This window comes from Dryas octopetala, chromosome 6 (assembly GCF_963921425.1).
Source record: "Dryas octopetala chromosome 6, drDryOcto1.1, whole genome shotgun sequence".
Classification (NCBI taxonomy): domain Eukaryota; kingdom Viridiplantae; phylum Streptophyta; class Magnoliopsida; order Rosales; family Rosaceae; genus Dryas; species Dryas octopetala.
In genome coordinates, this window is record NC_141371.1 from 1903623 (window position 1) to 1923117 (window position 19495).

The 19495-nt window shown below is 34.6% G+C and overlaps 2 protein-coding genes across 2 annotated transcripts; both read left to right on the top strand.

Moving 5' to 3' along the window:
• Positions 1-880: 880 nt before the first annotated feature.
• Positions 881-10703, top strand: LRS1 (Transducin/WD40 repeat-like superfamily protein). Its single transcript, XM_086249075.1, has 19 exons — positions 881-982; positions 1936-2045; positions 2717-2872; positions 3326-3391; positions 3498-3587; positions 3755-4060; positions 4245-4342; positions 4698-4733; positions 4866-4986; positions 5123-5359; positions 5578-5673; positions 5802-5867; positions 6044-6082; positions 6157-6291; positions 6634-6995; positions 7539-7632; positions 8717-8908; positions 9585-9703; positions 10167-10703. The coding sequence occupies exons 2-18, from the start codon at positions 1947-1949 to the stop codon at positions 9681-9683; spliced, it is 2292 nt and encodes a 763-aa protein (XP_086105201.1). The 5' UTR covers positions 881-982; positions 1936-1946; the 3' UTR covers positions 9684-9703; positions 10167-10703.
• A 1628-nt stretch (positions 10704-12331) lies between these two features.
• Positions 12332-19033, top strand: LOC147280896 (phytyl ester synthase 1, chloroplastic-like). The gene is made up of 13 exons (XM_086246886.1): positions 12332-13061; positions 13276-13327; positions 13509-13564; positions 13730-13888; positions 13996-14100; positions 14405-14511; positions 15449-15570; positions 16127-16235; positions 17037-17170; positions 17369-17726; positions 18088-18201; positions 18312-18397; positions 18515-19033. Exons 1-13 carry the CDS (start codon positions 12644-12646, stop codon positions 18816-18818), a joined length of 2124 nt encoding a protein of 707 aa, XP_086103012.1. The 5' UTR covers positions 12332-12643; the 3' UTR covers positions 18819-19033.
• The last annotated feature ends 462 nt before the right edge of the window (positions 19034-19495 follow it).

Consider the following 19495-nt stretch of genomic DNA (forward strand, 5'->3'; position numbering starts at 1 on the left):
TGAAAATAATTATCGGTGTGACAAGGTACAAGTTGAGATTTTGTAAGATATATAGTTCACACTGGTTAATACACACGTATTTAAGGTTGGATGTTAATTGAATAAATTTTTATATATATGAATTCAAAGTCCTGACTTTTAATAAATAGAAATGAGGTTAACAGTGAGATTTATAAATTATTATTAGAGTCAAGCACACTCCATCAAAGGTACTTGATCGGGGTTAAATGTTATTGTTTTTTTGTAACAAAATATTATTTCTAATGTTTTTGAAACATAATAAATAAATGAAGAGTATTAGAGATCTCAAATTCGTACTTTAAAGTTGAATATCAAATTAAGTGATAATCTCTCATTGATTTATGCATGAACTACTCTAAGACACATTTAATTTACAACAAGCAAAATATTAACACATATATTCGCATATCATTTAAAATTTAAAATTTGAAATTCTGACATTATTGTTAATGATTTCTCAAAGAAGAAAAGCATTATTCTTGATGAATATATTTGTCCACATCAGACCAAAAAACAAAAGATGAATATATTTGTCGACAAAAAAAATAAATTTTGAGAAAATGCGCAAAAAATTGGAGAATTAACGTCTTTTACCACCAAAGGTTTTCAATATCACAAGCATACCCATCTCCAACCATTCACCATTGGCTGAGGGGCCATTTCGTAATTCAACGATATCTCTGTACTGTCTTCAGCCGGCCCCACAATACGAACCAATTGCCAGCGAAACGAGTAGCCAACTACCCGTGTACACCCGCGAGTATGGCTAAGTCCATGCTCATATCTACATGGTTATACGAAAAGACAATATTACCCTCGATCAAAAACCCAAAAACCGAGTCAAAGGACTCGGTCACAATAAAATCGAAACCCACACCCAAAATTTTCACTCTAAAATTGCAACTTCGGCAGTAGAAGAAGAAAACGAGCAAAGAGGATTCAGTGATCACTGATTGCCAAGGTCAGGGTTTTCACTTTGTTAATCTCACTCCATATTTTTGATAATTCCGAGGTTTATTTATTTTGATTTTGTGGATAAAATAAACTGATATTATGTATATTTTTATTTCTAGATTTTGAATAATTAGTAGAGTTGGTGATCAGATTGGTAAATTGCGCAATGATCAATGGGTTTTTTGTTTTTTTATTTTTATTATTATGGTGTTTTTGGGGTTTTAATCTCGATAAGGTTTTGTGGAGCTTGGAACTTTTACTGGGTTAATCTCTATGGTTAATTTGTTGGGTTAATTGTTAATGCTTAATAATGTGGGTTATGGGAAATTATGAATAGATTGATGGGTTGCATAGGAATTTTGAGATAAAGCTACAATTTGTGACTAATCAAAGTTATATTTAGATAGTTGAAAAGGCGCTATTGAAATTATTGAATAAAACCTTTTGCAAGCTGGTCAGAAATTTTGTTTTTGAATTATTTTCAAGTTTGTTGGTGGCACACATATGTTTATAATGGATTTTGTTGATTATATATCAATTGTGGGTTTTGGGGCAGTGGGAGTTTACGAGGTTGTGTGGTAATTGTTGCCCTGCGTTGTATTGGACTAAGAAGTTTCACTTGTTATTTTAAGTGTATGTTTTGGTTGATGAGTAATCAGTAACTTAAGTCTAGGGGATGTCACAGGTGAAAGTGGTCAGAGGTCAGATTGTCAAATTTATTTCATTTAACATATAAAAGCTTATCGACTTATGTTGATGAGCTGAAATGGTAACTAAATTGTTGATGTCATGTTATTTGTTTATACTGTATAGTGTATTGACAATGGAATTTGTTCTACGATACTTGCTAGGGCTGCAAATATAATCTAAAATTGAGGTCACTAGTTTTTAGGAAAACATCATTGACTGGAATTTTAAATATATCTGTTGATTATTAACTTTTATTACTCTGTATCCTAGTTGTTTTTGCGATGCACCGAGTGGGTAGTGCAGGGAACACATCCAATTCCACTCGCCCTCGTAAAGAGAAGAGATTAACATATGTGTTGAGTGATGCCGATGACACAAAGGTGAATTGAATCTGTATCTTTTTTTTTTCTCCTGTTTTTTTGTTTTAAATTCTGTCGTTAAGGTTTTTACTTGTTACAATTTTTTTTAAGTATATGTCTCACTTTGATATCCTTTTTTTTTTGTTGGAATAAGAAAGCACAACACTCATAGTAATTTTTGTGTCATACATTTTATTTGTATGTGTTTTAGTCACTTGCTTTCTGAGATAAGCCATCTTTGTTAGCCTAATGTGCTTTATTGTTGGTTGACATTTTTCATATTAATGGGATGTTAAAATGTATTCCTTCACATAAATTCTTGGACTGTAGTGAAATTAGGGACCCTCTGTGTTTTCATAAAAAAGTTATCACCTTTGTCATTGTCATTTTTGGTTCCTGAACTACCCAACGAAACTACAACTTGATTTGCCATTGTTCTTTTGCACAATGGGAAAAATGTCATCATTTTTTGGCGTATGAAAATTTATGTAAAATTGCAAAAAAAATGTGACCTTTAGGTAGCTTCTGATATATAAGGAACTTTTCAGATCTTTGATTCAACCTTGTATTCTTTTTTCCCTTAAAAGAGAAGATATTCATCTCCCTATAGTTTAGCATTTTGTTGAACATTTTGTTGGTGATAAGTTATAAATGCTTATGTTCCTGTGTTTGGATGGTTTCTCTATCTTCAGCATTGTGCAGGCATAAATTGTTTGGCTGTATTGAAGGCATCAGTGTCTGGTTGTGATTACCTATTTACTGGGAGTCGTGATGGCACACTAAAAAGATGGGCTCTGGCTGACGATGCTGCTAGCTGCTCAGCAACCTTTGAGTCTCATGTGGATTGGGTACTTAATTTTCTTCCCATGTTTAAACCTAGATTTTCTACAGAACTTACTATATGAGGTCCTGTAGGTGCTCAAATTTTGAGAGTTCTTATTTTTCTCATAAAAAATTGATAGAATTTTTAATTGGTCTTCAAGTTTTGGTGGATTTTTTCTTATGGGCTTATTACAAGGTAAGTTTGGGAAGTCAATTTAAGTTTTCATGTGGAATGTGAAAATCAGGCTAATGAGCCTAGTAATTGTAGAAAAGGAAAGAGAAAACAGAAAGAATGTTAGGCATGAACTATCTAGTGTTGTATAAGATGTTTAATAGATTAAGTTTGTATGTACTCTGGTAACTTCACATAGGCACTTTTTTTTTTATTACTTGTAAGAAAAGTGATGCTTGTTTTTATGATTATCTGTCCTGTACTGCATGCATAAGTTACGAACTTAGAGAGAGTTTCTGTTGTGCAGGTAAATGATGTGGTTCTTGCAGGAGATAATACACTTGTTTCCTGTTCTTCAGATACCACCCTCAAGGTTCATTTACTTTGATCTTTGTTGTTGATTTTGTAACCTCTGGTTACTGTTACTGATCATTTGTATATATATCTTTTTCATTGCAATCGTCATTGGGATGCACCAGACGTGGAATTGCTTGTCGGATGGAACTTGTACCAGAACTCTCCGTCAGCATTCTGACTATGTCACCTGCCTTGCTGCCGCAGAAAAAAATGTAATTTCCTTGTCGAATTTTTCATTGACCTTATTAACCACATGAATGAAAGGTTTTGTCAGTGCACCCTTATATAATTAATTACATGTTCAATTTGATAGCATAAGCTTTCTTGGAGGCATCATTGTAGATAATTTCTGATCCTTTTATAGTGTCATGCATTTTAGAGCAATATTGTTGCCTCTGGCGGACTTGGAGGGGAGGTATTCATATGGGATCTTGAAGCAGCACTTACTCCAGTCTCAAAGTCAGGTGATGCAATGGAAGATGATTCTTCAAATGTTATCAATGGTTCTGGAAATGCACTACCAAATACAAGTTTACGTACTATCAGCTCTAGCAACAGCATTTCTATGCACACAACTCAGTCACATGGATATGTTCCAATCTCTGCCAAAGGCCACAAGGAATCAGTTTATGCATTAGCAATGAATGATAGTGGATCACTTCTTGTCTCTGGTGGAACAGAGAAGGTATATTTTGTCGATGGTTGATTTTATGTCCTGACTTTGTTATGTTTATCTCATACCCAAGGAATTGTCTAAAAATAGAAGCAGTGCACCAACTTTGGGTTGAATATTAGAACTTTAATTTTCTAGCGTGTGAGGTTAACCAAAAAATGTGAATAACTATGAATCATATCCTGATGCCCTTTAGGTTGTGCGTGTTTGGGACCCAAGAACTGGTTCAAAGACTATGAAACTAAGAGGGCATACAGATAACATCCGGGCTCTGCTTCTTGATTCTACTGGCAGGTTGGTTGGATAGGCTTTTCATAGGCTTTCTTGATTGAACACTTTAAATTGATTTTAGTAAACTTAATTTTTTTGGATTCTTTAATATGTTAACAGAATTATATTTGAACCATACATAATCAAACTTTGTTCTTGAATTGAATTCAAATAACTAGGATATGCCTTAATTCTAGGTGTCTAATATTATATTGAATATCTTTTCTAGATGAGACAACACAATACATTCCACATATAAGTTAGAACTTTGATTGATATTGAATCATTTATCTTCTAAGTGGATTGATTCTCTGTGCTGCATTGATACTTTCTTTTTGCTGTCAGTTCTCAACAACTTTTTTGAATTTTATTTTTGCAGATTTTGCTTATCAGGATCTTCTGATTCAATGATCAGGTTGATAACTCACATATCTTTTCTTTAACAATGTGAACAATTACCATTAGATGCAAGTTGAAAACTATGATTGTTTATGTGATAAGGCGTTGGTCTTTTGTCATTTGACCAAATTCTCCATCTATCTTGTAGACTATGGGATCTTGGTCAGCAGCGATGTGTGCATTCTTATGCTGTGCACACAGATTCTGTTTGGGCACTTGCCAGTACTCCAACGTTTAGTCATGTGTATAGTGGTGGGAGAGACCTTTCTGTGAGTATAGTTTTTCTCTTATAACATGTTTAAATGAAAATTCTCTCCCGATCTTTTCTTTTCTTTTCTCAGACATCTTTGGCTGTTTAGCTTTGTTGTTCATCTTTTTGATGCCCAATTCTGTTTATACCCTCAGTTATACTTGACAGACTTGGCCACAAGAGAGAGTCTTTTACTTTGCACAGGGGAACATCCCATTCTGCAGTTGGCTTTACATGATGATAGTATATGGGCTGCAACGACAGATTCTTCTGTTCATAGATGGCCTGCTGAAGGGCGTAATCCTCAGAAGATTATTCAAAAAGGTGGCTCATTCTTGGCTGGAAATTTGTCCTTTTCAAGAGCAAGGGTGTCCTTAGAAGGATCTACCCTAGTAAGTATTGCTTTTTTCATTTTATTTCATAATTTCTGCCGATGTATTAATGTTGTTGCATGTACTGTGCTCTAGTTGCCATTGTAGCTGTACGTACCTTTTCTTCGGGGTCTTATTTGGTGTTTTTCATGTTTATATCTTTGGGTTTGGGGGATTAATGTTAATATTCTCTGGTTCCTTGTGCATTGAAGTACTTCATTTTGGTCAATATTGTCCAGGTCCCTGTTTATAAAGAACCAATCTTTACGATCCCTGGCACTCCTGGAATTGTGCAACATGAAATATTAAATAATAGAAGGCATGTCTTGACGAAGGTAATCATGTTGACTTTCTCATATGTTAATATGATGAAGATCTCGTTTAAACTTAAGTTTGGTTCTCTAGTTTTATTGTCAAATGTTTGTCTTGCTGACTGTGGTATGAACCTATGTGACTTTGATAGGATACTGCTTGTTCGGTGAAGCTGTGGGAGATTACTAGGGGTGTTGTTATTGAGGATTATGGGAAGGTGATAAATTATATTCTTTTTTCTGTAGTAATATCTGACTAGAATCATATGATGGTGTTTATAGAACTAATGCTTGATTGGGGTCACAGATTTCTGGACATTGTTTTTTTGTACATTAAAATTTTTTTTTTGAGGGAACATTATAAGCATTTATCTCTTTAATATGTACCATACAGGTCTCATTTGAGGAGAAAAAGGAAGAGCTTTTTGAGACGGTATGCTTCCTAGTCTACATGGTTTCAGCTATACAACTTTGGTGGATTTTATACTGATTTCTTTACTGCTTCAGGTTAGCATTCCTGCATGGTTCACCGTGGATACCCGACTTGGAAGTTTATCTGTCCATTTGGATACCCCACAATGCTTTTCAGCAGAAATGTATTCAGCAGACCTTAACATTGCAGGGAAGCCTGAAGATGACAAGGTAGGTGTACTTATAATCTTGACCCTTCCTTGCTGTGGTTGTTCGTCCTTTTTTAATTTTTTTTTTGTGGGTCCTGTGACTTCTGTGTCCAGGTAGATATACTTCTGCAATCAATTTACTGTTCAAATCCTTCTGACCAGACACTGAAGAAATAGACAAAAAAGAAAAAAGCATATGAGAATTACATGTTCATTACAATTATTTATTAATACCTATGGTATACGATCTATAGTAATGCACTAATGCCAAATCTAGATACCATTTTCCTTTTTTTTCCCCCTCCAATAGTGATTTTACCAGAATTAAACATATCAGTTGTATTGAGCTCCTGTAATTCTTCAGGTTAATCTGGCACGAGAAACCCTGAAAGGGCTCTTGGCTCATTGGTTGGCGAAAAGAAAGCAAAGATTTGGATTGCAAGCATCAGCTAATGGGGATGTGTCATCCGGAAAGGAAATTACTACTAGAAGTATTATGCATTCAAGAATAGAGGTGGATAGTAATGCTGAAAATGATTCAATGGTTTATCCTCCCTTCGAATTTTCTACAGTTTCCCCTCCTTCCATTATTACCGAGGGGTCTCAGGGAGGTCCGTGGAGAAAGAAAATCACTGACCTAGATGGTACTGAAGATGAGAAGGACTTTCCTTGGTGGTGTCTCGATTGCGTGTTGAATAACCGCCTGCCTCCTAGAGAAAATACCAAGTAATGTCTTTGTTTTCAATGCATTTTTCCTTACTTTTGGTTGATTTTTTTTTTTATTTCTGCTTGAGAATAATAAATTATCTTTGCAGTAGACGCAGTAGACATTGGTGCTTACATTTTATAAGAAGAAAAAAAGCTTGCCTGAAAGTTGAAACAATTGTGCATGTCAAATTAAAAAAATTATAAAAAGTAAGTTCTAATGTTTTAGGGACATTTTCAATTCTAATTTTGGTTGCATCAATATTTTTTGCTTGAGAGATGTAGAATCTAGCTAATTGTTTTTATAGAAACTAAAGTTACCGAATAGAGCTATCATGACATAAAGGAGTCAAGCAATAGATCCTTGTTTCCTTTCTCTTTAAGGATTCTTCTCTGTCTCTCTTTGTTTCTGCACAAAGGTATTAATTTTCATTTTGCTAATGAAATTGTTATGTTTGAAATGTTATAGTCTTTGGTAGACTTTCAATAGGCTGAAGTCTGAATAATTATCTGGTTTAGCTAATTAATTTTTTCCCAAATAAAATTCTTTGTTAATCTTTACAGGTGCAGTTTTTATCTACATCCATGTGACGGTTCTACTGTTCAGATCCTCACACAAGGGAAATTAAGTGCACCTCGTATATTACGAATGCATAAAGTAAGTTCTGGATTTCATGGTAGTTGATGCCCTGAAGATTGAAAATACTTTTCCATAGTGTTTATGGAATTTCTCAGAAGGAGAACTTGGTTAAATAGAAAATTCTTGTTGCATGCATGCTGTTGCTTAAGAAATGTTGTTTAGTTGACTTGATTTCATCTATTCAATGTTTACAAACAAAAGCTTTTAAGTTAGGTCATTATTACAATTGTAATTACAAAAAGAAAAGAAAAGAAAAGATTAAGCTTTTTAATACAATTGCTCATAATTACAAATATAAGAACTTATATGCTTTAAGGGGCTCTTCAGGTGTAGAAATCCTGTAAGGTGTAACCCCAATTTACTGAATGGATCTGTGAAAAATGAGCCAGTTTAGTTCATCCCCTTGGAATGGCAATATTATGGGTGTGCGGTCTCTTTTTCTTTCAACTTTCAACATTAATCTTTTATGGGTGTGTGGCGTTCCTGCTCTTTTTCATATTTTTATTTTTTGCTAAGGTAACTAAAAAATTTTCTTCATTGTGCCAAGGAATAATATTCTTATAGTGAAATGCAGTGACTGCTGGATATAACAGAGTAATACCGTTTGAAAAACAATAATGATAATGTTGGTCTCTAATTCTGCATTATTAGTTAGTAATTTAAAATACAATTTTCATTTTTATTAAAGTGCGAAAAGTCATTGAGTTGGATTCCAATAGCAACATGAAAAGTGGACACAAGCAGAATAGATCCTTGTCTGCTGATATCCACTGTTTCTGTGACGGAAGATAATTTTAAATCTCAGAGAACCTCTTGGCCTCCTGGCTATCTTTTGGTGGATATAACTTAGAATTATGTTATAGACAACATTTACATAAAGTTTAATATGTGTTTAGAAATGTAAGTCACATTCATTTAATGTATGGAAGTTTTTTAAAGATTCAGTATATGAACAATTTGGAAATGTAACTCACATTCATTAAACATTTGCATAACGTCAATATATATCTCCTATTTATTTACTTGACTAATGAACATCTTTTGCATGGTTTATCTATAATATACAATATGAACAACTTGGCTTTGATGTTTTGGTATGCAGGTTGTTAATTATGTAATTGAAAAGATGGTCCTTGACAAACCATTGGATAGTGCAAATCCTGATGCAACATTTGCTCCTGGTCTTGCGGGAGGGCCAGTACAACTATCAACCATTGGAGATGGATCTTTTCGTTCTGGATTGAAGCCATGGCAAAAGTTTAAGCCTTCTATAGAGATATTGTGCAACAATCAGGCAAGTGGACAAACATCTTGGATGAACATGGTCACATAGATAGTAATTACCAAATTAACTCTTTAGTATGATTCATCTGTAGAGCTTGAAAGTTTAATGAAACTGTAAATTGGGGGGGGGGGGGGGGGGGGGGTGTTATATATACTCAATGTGAGAGTGGTACTCCATATCAAATAATTGAGTTACTCATTGTGATTTGTAGAGAAACTAGTAGCTTTACTGAATCTATTGCAGTGGTACTCTGTTTTATATACATGACATAATTTCAAATTAGATATTCATTTAGGATCTATTGTTGTTAGTACATTGCTCTATTCTCAGGTTTTTTTTTTTTCTTTTCCATTTTTAAAATTTTAAATCTGTTCTTATGTCTTATCTTCTGTTGATTGAATCAATTGTGAGAGTGGAATCCTGCACATCAATTTTTGTAGAGTTCCATCAATTTCTAATTTTATTCATATAAAAAAACAGAATGCAAACTGATGGTGGGGTCTCTAATATCCGACAACTCCTCGTTAAGCAATGGCTAAATGTATTGTTTTTTAATCAAGACCTAAATCTATTTAGAACAGTATAATTTGATTGTTTCTGATGTTGAACTTGTACGTAGATGCTTTTTTTTTTTTTTGTGTGTGGCTGCTATGGGATAATTACCTAGCTTTTTGTTCATGTGCAGGTCTTGTCCCCAGACATGAGCTTAGCCACAGTGCGGGCTTATGTATGGAAGAAATCTGAGGACCTAGTTCTCAATTACAGGGTAGTTCAGGGCAGGTGATTCTATAGGACATTCCGGAGGTGAGGTGTCTCATTATTATTATTATTTTTATTTAATAACTTTCTATGCAGTTTTCCAATGCATTCAGACCCTTTGTATTCAAAAAGGGTTTGTTTCCACTCTTTTGGTGCATTATCATAAAATCATGAACTTTTGGAAGACATGAATGAACCTTTAATTATCTCAGTAAATAGAAGGCTTTTTGGTTAAATGTTTACTCATTATTACTGTTGTTGAGCACTATATAGTGAGAAATGTCAGAGCTTTATCTGACAGTAGTTATTGGCGTGGAAGAATAAGGTAGAATAAACCTGGCTTCAAAATTTGATGCAACTTGAGTACCTGACTGATTTCCTGAAAAAACCAATAATGTGTTAGAACATGACTATCATTTTCTTAAAAACTGAAATAGACCTTAGTTGATTCCTTTACTTCACTATGGAGATGGAGCTGTACCTTAAGTTTTGTGGTTGACACTTGCAGGTGATATTGTGTTTAAGTTAATGGGAAATATTGATTCTTCTGGGGATGGTAATCAGAGATACACTTGTAAAGTTTGAAAACCAATTGATTACTGAATCTAGTGGCATCCCCCAAACTTGCTGAGAAGGGTCTGGTTAGCATGTTCCTCGTTGGGCAGGTGGTATTAAAAATTTTGAACTTTGTCAGCACATGCAAGCTTTTTTCTGGTCGTTGCAAATTTGGCAATTGGTTGTCTGCATGTGCCAATAGATAGAGTCGTTGACTGTGGATGAGAAATTAAGGGGAAGTTTCTTGGAGCTACCCGAGAGCCGCATTAGACGTATGACAATGAAAGCTTTGTAGATTTGTATTGTTGCTTATGATACCTAGCCATAGAATACTCTATTGTGAAGGGGATTTTTGTTGTTTTAAACTTTGTTTCATGGAATAAAACAATTCCATTTCTGTTCCATATCCAGATATCTTTTCCTTTTTTCTCCTTAATGTAGTTCTTAATTTATAAAGGTTCCCACTGAATGAAATTCCAATTTTACAATATTTTTGTTAGAAATTTTTGCATGGATGTACTTATACTACTGTTATTTTTTTGATTGTCCGGCTGTTTTGTCTGTTTACTTTGTTTTTCTTACGTATATATGTAAAGTTGTGCAGTTTTATAGAACTTGGCATTGTTGATCTGTTTGTTCTTTTATTATTGTAAATTGTAATACTTTGTTTCTTGTTGTGGGGCCTGACATTCTGGCTTGTTACTTTGTAGTTTGTAGGCCAATGTATTTGCTTTCGTTTGTGCAAGAACATTCTGCTTCTTTTAGAAAGCAATGGTCCTTGATTTTTGAAATTGCCCAAAATGGTGGATTAGCAGCTACGGAACTTGGTCAAACTTGTTGCTTAGCAAACAAAAAAAGTTATTCATTGTGACGGCTCACGAGTGATGTGAGAGTGGCCCATTCATGTATGGCTTATGGCTTAACTGCATGGAGAATTTTCATGCAAGCATTTTCTTGGTAGCTAGGAAAAGGTTGAAAATCTTGTTTAGTTGCTTTACGACTTGTAGTGCCGTTTGGGACTCTACAGGAAATCAGGAATGACAAGTGATATGGGCCATACTCCCAGTCCCACATTGCACTTTTGTGCCAAGTTGACTTGAGATTTATATTAAAAATATGTTATTTTTAGGTAATGCTATATTGCTATTAACATTTCCCATTTACTTACAAATTTACAATTGCCACTCAATGCCTCCTAAAAAAGATTCACCATCATCCGAAGCCATGGTATCTTTTTTTACGAACCCGAAATATTATAAAATATTCAATTTATGAAAAACCAAAACATCATATTATAAATGTATATTACCACGGACCAAAAAAAAAAAGTATATTACCCAAGAGGACGATTGGTCCCAAATCCTTCCCCTTGAGTACGTGGTTTAAATTTACGTAAGGTAGACTAAATATTACTGTGTAACATCATTTTAAAATTGTCAATAACCATTAGGTCTATTGACACTCACCCTCTCCCTTGTGAAAGGAAATTCTAAATTCAAATTTTATGGACAAACGTTGTTGAATAATAAAAACAAAATCATCATAATATGGTATTTACGTATGCAAATAATGATAGTTCCTTTTAGCTTCTAAGGATTTGTTTAATAATAAATCCATTAGCTTTTAAGGATTTGTCTTGTAGTCCATAGAAAGGTTGTTTCATAGAGGTTTCCTAGCCGTTAATTGGTATGGACCTAAAAAAAAACCTAACTTTTTTTATTTGATTTAACTTAAAAAAAAAAAGAAGAACTAATCTTTAAAAATCTCTTGGTGTGCAATTGTGCATATCTTAATCACACTTCCTTTTTTGGCATGTTCTGAATCTCACTTCATTTAGAAATGATAGTGACACTTCGGTACTAGATGGGAATAGAACCAACCGCCAACAATTTAGCGCGCCAAGTCAGTAGTTAACTTCGAGTTGTCTCTGATGAGATTCTATTCTTTCAAAACTGCAAAGCCAAGAGTCAGGTTACACATGTCTATCCCTGTCACTCAGCCTCAGGTACATCCAAATTCTTAGCTAATAATTTCAAAATACTCATTTTTCTCCACCAAAGAATTAGCTATAGTTTCCAATTTTGTTCACATTATTGTTTTACCATCTATTTCACATTCGTTGTACCATATTTTGTTGCCAATTATTCTTACAGTAGATAAAAGCTCAAGGATTTACTTGTGTTAGAGGCTATATATTCCAGCTTGCTATCTTGGTCTGCTTCAAGTTCCACTTTTGTACCCATTTCTGTGTCTTGTAGATTTTATGCTAAACATGATATGAATGATTGTATCTGTTAAAGTGGTTTAAGGGCCTGCCCAACTGAATTCAGTAGTTTTCTTTAAGCTGTTCCCTTAAAAGGGGTTCCTAAGTTTCTCAATTGGTGAATTTTGAACAAGCTCTAGAATCTTTTGCAATTGCTTGTAGATGCCATGGCATCAGTTATAGGTTTTCGGGTACCGCATTTTTCTGTGTTAAATTCAAAGAATAAGCCTCGGATTCGAGTGCAAGTTAGGAGTTTAGGTGATAAGGATTCGCCAGTATTGTCATCAGATTCAGTTGTAGTGAATGAAGCTTCTGTAATCAATGGAAGGGAGGAAAGTAGGCCTTTGATTGATCAAGGAAATGGGAGGTTGAGGCATAAAGTTCAGGACAAGGAGAGGGTAGAGGATGGTGTTCTTGAAAGTTTGGAACCATTGTGGGATGATGGGTATGGGACTGAGACTGTAAAGGATTATTTTGATGCAACTGAGGAGATGATTAAGCCTGATGGTGGGCCTCCCCGGTGGTTTTGCCCCGTTGCGTGCAGGCGTCCATTAAAGGATTCCCCAATTCTTTTCTTTTTGCCCGGTAATGATGCCTCACCACAGATGGTAATCTATAAGTTGGTCATTAATTTTGGTACGGTGGTTTGCATACAAGGGATATGTATAGATGGCTAAACTTGATGAGAAATGTGTATCTTATGTTTCTCATGGGCTGAAACTTTTGTGATGATTTTGTTAGTAAGTGAAATTTTTTTTTACAAAAAGTTGTATAATTATTTTGGTCTGGATGCATACAGGACTGGATGGTACTGGGTGGGGCCTTGTTTTGCACCATAAACCTCTTGGGAGGTAAGTTAGATAATTCTTATCTTCACTTTTGACAACTATGATTTTCTTGCTCAAATTCACTCATTTTATGGTTGTCCTTGTTAGAGAAATATAGTATTGCTTACAAATCAAGTTTAGTTCTATAATTTAGGGTCAAATATTTGTAGCAATTTCTCATATATACTCCCTTTTTAAAATGCAGGGCTTTTGAAGTTCGATGCCTGCATATCCCTGTTAATGATCGAACACCATTTGAAGGTCTCAATTTTTGAATGCCTATATATATATATATGTATGTATGCATCACATGCTTACAATTTTTGCTCACACTTATGACATCGAGGGTTTGCATAATTATTATTCGTCTTTATTTGATAAGATGTTACTATTAATCAATAATATAGTGGGAGTTCATTTATTAAGGGTTGGTGAAATTTGTCGAAGAAACTATTAGGGTTGAGCATGCTTCATCTCCGAACAAGCCAATTTATTTGGTAGGAGATTCCTTTGGAGGATGCCTATCCCTTGCTGTTGCTGCACGCAATCCTACCATTGATCTAGTACTGATACTTGTTAATCCAGGTTAGTTTTACAGTACAATTTTTTGGTTTCATCATATTTTCAAATTATGTTAATGAGCAGTTGTCAATACACCAAGTCAGTCTGACATTTCTGGTGTTTTATTTTAGCAACATCGTTTGAAAGGTCTCAGCTCCAACCTCTGTTCCCCGTCTTGGAGGCTATGCCTGATGAATTACATACCACAGTTCCCTATCTTCTCAGCTTTACTATGTGTACGTTATTTGTTGTTCTGGAGTCTAATTAACAGACATTTGTAGAGAAATCTGACAAGCCATTGCTAATTTGGCACTTGTCTGTGATTTCAATCCTGTCTTAATTATATACTGTATTACTTTGGTATGCGAAATGTTTATTCTCCAAGGGTGCTGCTTCTGTAAGCATAAATGTTTGATTTTCTATCAACCTGATTGTTGTCTTCTTACAAATCAGAGGCAACGTTTTTACAGTTTCAAGTTTCTTGTCTTAATGAAAAATACACGAATCCTGATGTCACTATTTACACTTTCATTCCATCAGGTGATCCAACAAAAATGGCGATGGTTAACATTGAAAGAAGGCTACCTCCCAGTTTAAAACTTACACAAATGTCTCGCAACCTCACTGCTTTGCTACCATGTCTCTCTGTAAGAAGTGCTTGCAAGTTTTTTTCTTGAAATTTGTATTATTTCCCTCCAGGCATGATATTTTTCTCTTTTTAACTTGTTTTTCTTTTTCTTATTATGTCTTTGATTTGGTTATACTTATACTTGCTTCACTTTTCATTTACTTTAGATATTTTAATTAGTCTTCTGAATTCACTCCTGGGTTGTTATTTTCCTTCCCTTCCCATTGTCGGTAATTAGTCTCAATAAAGAAGCATGGTGCTCACTATCATGGTAGTAATAAGTTGTGACTGTTAAATCTGCTTTTTTTTTTTTCTTTTTTTTTTTTGATAATTTTTAAATGGAAAAGTAATTGAAATATGTTCATATCGGCTGTAATGAAAATTTCCCGCAGAATGGATACCTACATGGCAAATCTGTCTCTCTAGCTTTGGTTTAAACATCTACTAGCTGTTGGTGAGGCACATGCAGTTCTTGATACATAGTCGAGACAGCTTATTTCTTATGCTTCAATTTGCAATCTGTAATAATGAGCAGCTTACTTCTTAAGCATCCTTGTTCACAACACCATAGAAAATCTTTAGTGAATTAAAAGTTAGCATCAATTCTTATTGACAATAAGTTTAAGTTTGAATTCTTAAGTGTACAATTTCTACATAGAAGATACCCATTTGACACTTTATTATAATTTCAGTGGTCTTTAGGTTGAGACCCTCAATTTAGTAGATGTCAAATTTTAGAGTTGCAGCTAACGTGCCATCTTGAATAAGTTGAATAACTAAAAAGAAAGTGGGGGGTATGGATGAATATTGTTGTGTGTTTTTCAACTTCATTCCATGTTTGGGGCCATATCATCATTGCTTTTGTTTTCTTATAATTTATTGTTATTGAAATATATACAGAATAACCAGTTGAGGTGAGGATTATACAGTACTTACTTCTGTCTTTTCCTTCTCAGTCTTTGGTTGATATTATACCCAGGGACACTCTTCTTTGGAAGCTGAAGCTGCTCAAATCAGCTGCTTCTTATGCAAATTCCCGTCTCCATGCTGTTAAAGCTGAAGTACTTGTGTTGGCTAGGTTCTTACTCACTAGACCTAATGTGGTTCTCTCTTCATTTGTATGCAAAAATGATTATTTTTGTTTCTCTTTATTTGGTCTTTACCTGGTTTTATTAAGGTTTTAGAATTTGTGCGCTAAGCCATTCAACCATGGTTCTTTCAGCGTTTGAGTTGCATCTCCAGTTACTATTTTATGAATGCGAATCAGAAGTACATGCCTCCACCTGTCATTTTCTTCAATAATTGGTGGATGCATGATGAGAATCATGTCAGTAATTTTTTGTCTTATTTTTCTAAAGCGCTCCCTTTTCTAAGCCGTGATGAGGCTTTATGAACAATTCACGTCCATCCTTGTCTCCTTACATGTTTTTTGTACTATTGCTACTTAAGATATATTGAACTCTAGTGATTTTTTACATTATGTATACATGCATAGACATTAATTGCATACACATATAGCTGTGGAAGATGTGAATGTTACTCTTGAATTGGTAAAATCTTGATTGTATTTTGAAATTGAATATGTGCAGGATTTTTTTTTTTTTTTTGGTACTAATCATAAATTTTCATTTCAGTGGCAAGGATAACATTGTTCCTAGTCGAGATGAAGCACAACGGCTGATGAGCTCATTACAGAATTGTATGGTTCGTCACTTCAAGGACAATGGACATACCCTATTACTGGTACATTTAAATATGTATGTATTCTGGTATATTAATACTACTAGTCTAGTTTGGTGCTGCTGGATTTTCTGTTAGCCGTCAACATTAATTACAAGTCTGATGACATCTATTTAGCATGACTCATGAAAATCAACACCCTCAATCATTTTGATCAATAATTTATTTAAACTGAGTCGATGTAAGTATGTAACACCATTGAACCGATCAGAGTGAATTCTTTCTTGTATGTTGGCTTCAATCTGTCTGTTGGATAATGATTAATAACGTTATTTTTAAATTGACAGCCAAGTTGAACAAATTGAATTGCTGGATATGATTTTATTACATGGTTTTATTTCTTTTCTTGAATATTGTTCAATCTGTTGTTTGACCTAAACACCCTTTTATTAATTTCTATAACCAAAAAGTTTGATAAAAGCTCTAGTTAAAGATTGAGTTTTTACTTCAAGAATTCTCTGGGGATATCAATTGGCCTGTTTGTCAATGGACGGTGGGATACTAATTCTTTTATTTTATCAGATATATTTGGATACTAATTCTGTGACAACATATTCTTACTTTGATGCAAACTACTCTATATTCTGTTTTTTTTTTTTTTTTCTTGGTTACAAAGAAGTGCAAAGGAGATAGGGGATTTGAACTCTTGCCTTGAGTGTGGGGATAAAATGCTCACTACCACTGGTGTTCCAAGCTTCCACTCTATATTTGTTATTTCTATGCAATAGGAATTTTGCCTTTTTGGGTGCATTTTCCTTGTGGAAACACAAATTAATTGAGTTCGCTCCTGTTGTCATGTTATAGGAAGATGGCATTAATTTGATGACAGTTATAAAAGCTACTTACAAATACCGTCGTTCAAGGAAGCGTGATGCTGTCTCAGATTTTCTTCCTCCTAGTATGAAAGAATTCAAATATGCAATTGATGAACATTTTGGGTAATTCCATGCAGCAATATTTCTTTCGTTTTTTTTTTTTTTTTTTTTTTTTTCTGTATCCTAGAGCATTTTTGCAGTATAGATCCATCATGTATGGGCTTCATGTGCACCAAACCTTGGACACGCTAAGTTGCTTCCAGTAACATATCTTTGCAAATATATGAGGCCAAAGCTGATACTAAAATTCATGAATGGCAGATTATTACACTTTGCTACTGGTTCTGCACTGTTCTCAACATTGGAAGATGGGAATATAGTGAGAGGTCTTGCTGGAGTTCCAAATGAAGGACCCGTCTTAATTGTGGGTTATCACAATTTAATGGGATTGGAAATGTATTCTTTAGTTGAAGAATTTTTAAGAGAGAAGAAAGTAATGGTTCATGGTGTTGCACATCCACAATTGTTAGCGAAGGAGTTTGAGAGCTTGGGCATGCAGGACTGGCTCAAAGTGTTTGGTGCAGTACCTGTCACAGCAAAAAATCTATTCAAATTGCTTTCGTCAAAATCACATGTTCTCCTCTATCCCGGTGGTGCACGTGAGGCTCTCCATTACAAGGTGTGTCATGTTCCTTGTATTCATCTTAAACCATTTCTTCAAATATGATTTGAGAACCATATATTTTAAAATTGGTAGCTTCCTTACAGATATTCTAGAATCTGCCTGATCATTATTTGATTTTCAAACAGGAATTTTTCTTGGACATTTAAATGCATAAGGTTGTCTAGTGACCTAGGTTGCGCTATGCCTATATGAAGTTGTTTCACCTCTGTGTGCTAATATTCGTTGCATGTAGGTTCATTTCATTTGCCAAGGAAATACAAATAGATTTTACAGAAATTCTGTGTTTGTAGTGTAGCTTTATATGTTTGCTTTTGGTTTCCTATGGTTATATGGTGCTTCTATAATTAACTGGCAGGGTGAAGAATACAAGTTATTCTGGCCTAAACAACCGGAATTCGTGAGAATGGCTGCACGCTTTGGGGCGACAATTGTACCATTTGCAGCTGTAGGAGAAGATGACATGTTAAATGTAAGCTTGTGCTACTGTTCTCCCCTAAAATTTTCTCCAAGGACATGTTTTTCATGGTGTATGAATGACTACAATTTTGCAGTTGACATTGTTTATTTTGGATGTGGCAGTTGGTTCTTGATTACAATGACATAAAAAAAATCCCTGTTCTGAGTGACTCTATCAAAGATGCTAATCGCGATGCTATAAGATTGAGGTAATTACTCTCCACGTATTTGTTTCTTTGATGCTCTCCCCATCCTAATTGTAATAATTGCTATTCGTAAGATTGAATTTACTTCTTCTATTGACAAGAAATGTGCACTGGTTATAGGGATGAGACGAGTGGGGAGGTTGCCAACATAGACCTCTTTTTTCCGGGGGTTTTGCCCAAGATACCACCAGGCCGCTATTACTATTTGTTTGGGAAGCCCATAGAAACAAAGGGAAAGAAAGACATCCTGAAAGACAAAGAAAATGCAAACAAATTGTATTTGCAGATACAATCTGAAATTGAACAAAGTTTAGCATACTTAATCAAGAAGCGGGAGGAGGATCCTTATAGGAGTGTTATTGACAGAACAGTATATCGCGCAATATATTCCCCTTTACATGAAGTTCCAACATTTGAGCCTTGAAACTCTTATTGCTTTTAGTGTACAAGTATTTTCCACAGAAGAGGTTTGTGTACTAATTCCACTAATTAATACAAAGGGTCAATCTTGTGTGGCAAACTTGCAATTGGGGGTCTGGGATGAAGCATTATGTAAGAAGATTGATGTTGGTGGGGGTTGGCATTCTGGTCATTAAGAGCTAGGATGTCTTTAAAAGGCATAAGTTTTGACTAGTTTTCAAACTTTCTATTTTTCTTGGTACTCAAAATGCCACTAAACGAAAGATTGATGTCGATTGCTGAATTTGTGTGCTTGCTTGATTGAGAGCCTAAAATTGCAGGAAATGGAATATGAGTGAAATATACCGAAACAGAAGCAAATTCCATGGTCACGAGTGATGTGGTGGTCCATTTATGTATGGTTTATGGCTTAACTACATGGACCATTTTCTTGGTGACTAGAAAAAGGACGAAAATCATGTTTGATTTGGAGTGCCGTCTGGGACTCTGGAGTGAAACCGACTTAGAGGAATGGCAAGTGATGGTCCAAGTGAGATGTTGATACTCAGTCTCACATTGCACTTTTGGGCTAGTTTGACTAAAGATATATATATCCTAAAATGGTATTATTAATGAGTCATTCCTATTAACTTAGGATTTGTTTTTTTTTAATAATATTTCATAGTCCGTCATAGAACAGTT

Excerpts from the sequence above, each read along its gene's own strand:
- LRS1 (XM_086249075.1), top strand. The coding sequence starts at position 1,947 with ATGCACCGAGTGGGTAGTGCAGGGAACACATCCAATTCCACTCGCCCT. Across the intron at positions 4,343-4,697 it reads CTTCTTGATTCTACTGGCAG|ATTTTGCTTATCAGGATCTT; the intron begins GTTGGTTGGATA and ends TTATTTTTGCAG. Across the intron at positions 4,734-4,865 it reads TCTTCTGATTCAATGATCAG|ACTATGGGATCTTGGTCAGC; the intron begins GTTGATAACTCA and ends TCTATCTTGTAG.
- LOC147280896 (XM_086246886.1), top strand. The coding sequence starts at position 12,644 with ATGGCATCAGTTATAGGTTTTCGGGTACCGCATTTTTCTGTGTTAAAT. Across the intron at positions 13,328-13,508 it reads CACCATAAACCTCTTGGGAG|GGCTTTTGAAGTTCGATGCC; the intron begins GTAAGTTAGATA and ends TTTAAAATGCAG. Across the intron at positions 14,512-15,448 it reads CTTTGCTACCATGTCTCTCT|TCTTTGGTTGATATTATACC; the intron begins GTAAGAAGTGCT and ends TTTCCTTCTCAG.